The sequence below is a fragment of the Nestor notabilis genome, unplaced genomic scaffold (assembly GCF_000696875.1).
Source record: "Nestor notabilis isolate BGI_N333 unplaced genomic scaffold, ASM69687v1 scaffold19338, whole genome shotgun sequence".
Classification (NCBI taxonomy): domain Eukaryota; kingdom Metazoa; phylum Chordata; class Aves; order Psittaciformes; family Psittacidae; genus Nestor; species Nestor notabilis.
Genome location: NW_009940842.1, coordinates 1 through 6,292, shown reverse-complemented (window position 1 = coordinate 6,292; position 6,292 = coordinate 1). Strand labels below are relative to the sequence as shown.

At 51.1% G+C, this 6,292-nt stretch overlaps 1 protein-coding gene across 1 annotated transcript in view; it reads right to left on the bottom strand.

Annotated features, from left to right (window-relative positions):
- ADORA2B (adenosine A2b receptor) overlaps positions 1 to 6,272 on the bottom strand; it is a 15,493-nt gene extending 9,221 nt beyond the window's left edge. Inside the window, exon 1 of the mRNA XM_010020587.1 lies at positions 5,908 to 6,272. Coding sequence (XP_010018889.1) covers positions 5,908 to 6,272 — 365 coding nt within the window. The remainder of the gene's footprint in view (positions 1 to 5,907) is intronic.
- Between the last annotated feature and the right edge of the window lie 20 nt (positions 6,273 to 6,292).

The following is a 6,292-nucleotide window of genomic DNA, read 5'->3' as shown; positions in this document are numbered from 1 at the left end:
CCGGCAGGGGCGTGGGACAGCGGTGCTTCATGTGCCACAGGGGGGTTCTGAGCCCTCAAGCACAACAGCCTGGTGCTCCCTACCTGAGACCTCAGGGCTGAGAGGAGCCCGGAGCCCTCCTGAGCTCTTCCTCGGCACCACCCTCCCTCCAGGGCTCTAAACCCCAGAGTTACCGGCCTCACAGTGCCTGGGGCTGAGCATTTTTGTCATTCCAAACCTCCCAGCGCGGTCAGACCTCAGATGTGCAGCACCCGGGTGGCTGAGTTAAAGGCAGCTGGTAGAGGTGAGATAGGAACTGCGATTCCCAGGGAGCAGTTTGGGTGTGATCCTGTCCATAGAGCAGCGCTGCAACCACTCCCCCTCCCAGGCGCCCAGTGCCCTGCTCACTAAGATAACACACAATGGTGAGGAGATGGCAGATCTCTGCTGGATCACTCTTTCTGTAAAGAAATGGTGCTAAAGCCCTTCCCAAAGGCCCCAAACCTCTCTCCATCCACCAGCCCCAGCAAGTTGCTGCTCATCTGCCTTCCCTGCAGAGCCCTGCCCGACCTTCCCAAGGGCTGGGGGACCTTGTATGGTCAGTAGTGAGCCCAGCACCACGCACCCACATATGCCTCATCCCAGCGTGCTCCAGCAGCTCCAGGAGCCCATCCTGTCCTCACCTCCAGGTTCAGTTAGTGACACAGCATCCAGCCCCGGGAGGGAGGGTGTGAACACTGGGGTGATGGGTGCTGATGCACAGTGCGTCGTGAAGAGGGTGCAGACAGAGCCCCAGCCATGGCGGTACCAGTCTCCCTGCACAAGGACTGCTCTGTGCCTTGTCCCCAGTGGGTCAAGCAGCTCTGGTGGTGGTGCTCAGTGACATACTGGTGCCTACATGGCACCAAAGAGAGAGCATGATGGCACGGACACACCCCACTGATGTCCTCACCGGTTATTTGTGGTCACGCTCAGGCCTGATGTCATCCCTGGGATTAGGAGATAATCCGCTCTTTAGCACGTACAAATTCCATGAGCTTGTTGGACTTCACAAAGCCGCGAGAGCAGATGGGGAGGGGAGAGGACTGACACATCTGTAGGGCACAGCTGGTACCACTGATCCCTGGAATCTTGTGGATCAAATATAGTAATAGGAGCCCAACACCCTCATGCAGTGACTGCCTGGTGTAGCCACAGGCTGGGGCAGAACACTCCTAAAAGACTCTGTTTTGTGGTCTGTGACAAACAGCAAATCCACCCAGGCTCCCGCGCTGCTCAGGGTGCCAGGATCAGGCACCGTGTGTGCGAGCCACACGTGGACAGCAGAACATGGCCGGGGTTCAGATGAAGGGCAATGCAAGGATTTCCCTTCAGAGAGGAAATGAAGCAAGGGCAGAAGGCAGCAGAGCAGCTGCAATGCTGCGTGTCGTTGATGCCACACAGAAAATGGCGAGTGAAGACCAAGGCTCTGAAGAGGATTTTCTCTTCAGTGGCTCCAGCCCTCCCACGTGCCATTAATACCCACCAGTTTGCTTTGCTGAGGAACAGGATGGGAGCTGAGAGGAATCGGGAACAATTCTTAGCTGAGGAACACAGAGGGAACCACTTCCTCTGCAGCAGCAGGGCACAGCGAGGGCAGGCGGCCGTGAAGCATCAGCCAGCCCATGCCTAGAAAGGCCACTGCTCAGCTAAAAGGGTCAGATAAGAGCAACAACAACCCAAATGTAACTCGTCCTCATGAGGACAGCAGAAAGGAGCTAGACTGTTGCCGTCATCGTGTCAAAGGAAGAGGGGCAGCAGCTCACATGGGAGGCTGGCGGCACCAGAAACAGAGCAAGGCAACACCGTCAGCAGATCGTGGTCTGAGCACGGATGCTCTGGCTGCAGGGGGACAGCAAGGGCTCAGTACAGAAAGGGAGAGACCATGGTCATGGATACCCTGTTCCAGTTCGTGGCAAAGCTGCCTGGGAACATCAGTCCTGCAGTTCTGCTAGACATAAAACTGAAGATGGGAGAGAACTAAATCCAGGAAGGAAGAACAAGCACCAGATCAGCTCAAACCACAGGGACCTGGGGCTAATTTTCCCTCTGGAGGTCTCTGCTGGGGTGTTTGCCAGGTGGGCAGCAGCAGTAACACGTTCCCTGTCCTGCAGCACATTACCAGCCAGACAAGGGCACACTCAGAATGAATTTGCACAGCATTTCATTCTTCTTTTGCTCTCTAAGTATAGATACTCTTTTCCCTCCCTAATTCCAGACACATTTGTTCCAGGCATCTCTCTGTACCTACAGTTATTAGCCATGCCAAAGCATTTTGGTTAATGCAAATAGAAGGGAAAGACTTTATTCCATCTACAAATCTTCTTTGGCTCACAGCTATGGGACTGTGGGTGAGATCCAGCCCTGAAGAAAGCCAGAGAGCGAAAGCCTCACGCTGCTTTTGTGCCAAACACTCTGCAGGATGGATTTACTGCTGCTGAAAGGTGCCCAACTGCCTGGATTTGCTACTCTGCTTGGAGGAAGTGCAATGGTTTTGGGGGTTGGGTTGGCAGAGGGGAGCAGGGGTGGTGCCATGTACCCGGGGCACTACAAGGATGGGCACACAGAGGCAGCAGTGCTGCCTAGTTGGAAGCACGGAGGTCCAGGGGCATGTGGAAAGCAAAGCAGGGTTAGAGCGTGTCTGAGGACAAGAAGCTGTGCAAAGGGCCCCGGGGAAGGGCTCAGAGCTGCAGCTGCACAAAGTGGGCAGCACGGGCTCCTCCACACACAGTGAATTGTTAAAAGCAAACAAACAAAATCAGAGTTTCAAGGGACAGAAGGAATTCATGGCTCCAGGTCAAATCCAGAAAATATTTTTAGCCAGAAGAGGGAGGGTTCAAAACCACCATTTTTAAATGTTCCGAGATTTTTTTTGTTCTGCAATTGTCTAGATAAGAATTTATGATTCCTTCCCAGCGAGGATGCCACCACTTCAGACAGCAGCACAATGACATTGGGAGGGTTAAGCAGCTCAAACAACAATCTGCCAGGTTGGTCAGGATCACTTTGTTTCACCAAAACCTCCAAATACCGCTCTTGCAGTTTGACTGGAATAATTTCCCTCTTTCCCAGGGGATTTTTTGGTTCAGCCACAGAACTGAAAAATCCATTATTAGCCTGGCTGTAATGCAAACTTCTCCTGCGCCCCCCCAGCCTCTCAGTGTGCTTAAATAGCCCTGAAATTGTATTAAGTAATACGGCACAGTCAGTTCACAGTGTCCCTGCAGAGATTTCCACAGGGAGCTGGTGGAGCACTGGATGCAGCATGGACACTTGTCTGCTCTGCCACAACTGTTCTGGAATTGCTAGATAGGGCTGGGGCAAAACCACTTTCTTAGACATTTAATACTTCATGGCCTGTTATCAGCCCCTGTGCAGGTCTCCAGAGAGAGCATTTCAGTGAGAAACACTTTTCCTAAGGTTTCCATTCCTGCAAACTGGTGCACACCTTTCCCCTTCCGCAGCACAAACCTTCTTCCAGAAACACCACGTGCATCTACCCAGCGCGTGTGGCCGGACAAGTCCCTTCCTGCTTGCTGCTGGCAACACTGTGGAGCATCTCAGAAGTAATGATGCTGATGAGACAGCTCTAACCCTGGTGCAGTGGAGAAGTGTTTTGCCAGTGTAGTTCTATAACCTCCCCTACCCTCTCTTGATCTCGGTTGTACAAATAAAAGCAGCATTTCAGTACCAGTCTCTAAATCTCCTGTTGCCAAAACAGTGCCCTGTCCATTGCCCTGCAGGGAGAAACCTCCCTTCTTACAAAGGAGTTTTACTTCTTTGACACCTCTGAAAACAATAAAATGAGCCTCAGCCAAGACCAAGTTTAATCCAAACTTCATACTTTAGACCAGCCTAGGATGGGACTCCTTGATCTCCTTTTACAGATGAAGGGACTAGAAGGCACTCATAGGAATAAAGATGTTTGTGCAAATGGAATAAAAGATTTGGCCTAAGAGGGGGTGAAAAAGCAATGTTAGGAAAGGATCCCAAAGCAAGGCAAAATTGCCCTGGGATGTCATCCCCCACAGGTGAATGAACTGACCTCCTGGAGAGCTGAGCAAAGCTGCTAGAGACCAGGATTGGGGGGAAATAAGAAGAAAAGAGAGTGGAAGAAATACTCGCTATCTTGTCAGTCAGCAGAATCACTTCCCTTCCACAACCGTGTGAATGGTCCCATCAGAGCATTTCAGAGCTGGTACACTTCAGATTCCTCACAAGATCCACAGGATCTCACAAGATCCAATTTCCTCAGCCAAGCACTGCAAAAAGCCCTTGTGATGTAAAGGATGAGAGTTACAACCGTGCTTGAACAGCCTGTTTGTGATTAAACTGAAACCTAAAATCTCCAACCTGCTCCCCTGCCGTTAGCCCCCGTCCCGAGAGAGCCCCAAGGAAGGGATGGAAGAGGCGCCAACAGCGTTATCCGGACCAGTGTCTCCCAGTGCAGGCGGGTGGCTGTGAAGCCAAGCGGCCGTGCCAGAGGTCCTGGCAGGGGTGAGAATGCTCTGACCCTGCTCCCTCTGCACCGATGGGTGCTGCCGATCTGCTCTACACCCCGTGGAATTTCCGTGTGCGCTGCTCTGCTGACACACTCGGCACACACGGATTTCCACTGCCCGTCTTCATCATCTGCCTGGTGACTGATTCATATTTGCCCAGCAGATGGGGGTTCTCCAGCGCAAGGTGCCAGAACAGGGTGAAAGGGGTTTTATAAGTTATTTTAGGTCATCACTCATGCAAAGGAGATACCAAAGATGAGCAGAATGGAGGAAAGTTGCAGCTCACACAGTTCAGCTGAGGTCCCTACAGCAATCCCGGAGCAGTCCTGGACTCCCGCTCCATCAATGATGTGTCTTATTCACAGGGAGGGACAAGACAGACATGAAGGAGTCTGAGACTAATGGACTCGGGTCATTTGTAATGCAAAGCCAGGGTTTCGGTGCATTTAAACTTAAGGCAGCTGCTGCAGCAACTCACTGGGGAAGCGTCTGTAGATTGTATTTGATAGTTTTCCCCATTATGTTGCCATATCCCATAAATCACAAGGAAACCAGCTTATGTCTTTGATGCTGCACTTGGGTGGAAGTCTGAACTGTAAAATTGTGAAGTGTGATGTGTGAATCCTTTCTCCTTCCCTTTTCTCCTCTCCCAGTGTATGCACAGAGCTGACACTTTCTGACATTCACTGCTCTATACACTCATGATAAGCACTCAGAAGGAAAAGGTAGGTATGCAAGCATGGAAATATGGTTTCAGCATTTATAGATACAACAAATTGCACTTTCAGTCTAATTCTAGTCCCCTAAAAACTGGAAGACAGCCTAGTTAGACTCTAGTCCTAGCTAAAAATGTGAAGTACATACGAAGTCGTATTAAGATCTATTTAAGATGACTTTCAGCCTTTCTGAACGTGTTGTGACCTGAGCTGCGGAAGAGACAAGAACTTTTACAGAACAGTCTGAAAACTGCTTCTCTAATAGGCTGGGAAATAGGAGAAACAGTGGGTGCTCCTATATTTAGTTACCTGGGGGATGCCCAGACACCACAGTAATGGGGGCTGTATAAATACCTGCATAGATTTGCTACAACTATCCCAAGCACACTCCTGAATCACCCCACCAAGAAGCCACTGACCCTCCCAGGGCAGACATCCTCCAGAAGCTAAGCTCTCAGGTGCATTTTGAAGTAAAAGGCAGGATACTGAAACCCTGATCCAAGTTCTGCAGCAAATGAGTTCAAAATAGCTGTTATTTTCATCATCACCCATGAACCTCAACCCCCTGAGAGCAATGCTAGAGACCAGAAGTTCCTGCACGCTAAGACAAGGAAGATCACGGTCTGGGCTCTCAGGGAATGTGGCTACCTCCATCCACTGCAGCCTCTTACCTCAGCGGGATCTTAATAGCCAGGTACCTGTCGATGGCCACTGCCAGCAAGCTGAAAATGGAGCTTTGGGTCAGCACCAGCACGAAGCAGGCAAAGAAGAGGCAGCTGTGAAAATCCACCTGGAATCCAATGCTGATGGTGATGGCGAAAGGGATGGCTAACAAACCCACAGCAATGTCAGCCACCGCCAGAGACACCAGGAAATAGTTGGTGGCATTCTTCAAGGTGCTGTTGATGGCCACGGCCCAGCAGACCAGGACATTGCCAGCGATGGAGAGCACAGCGATGATCAGTTCCAGCACGATGTAAGTGGTTTTCATAGTGTCCATGGCGAGAGCCCAGGGCGAGGAACTAGAACCGTTCATGAGAAAAAGGTACTTTCCAC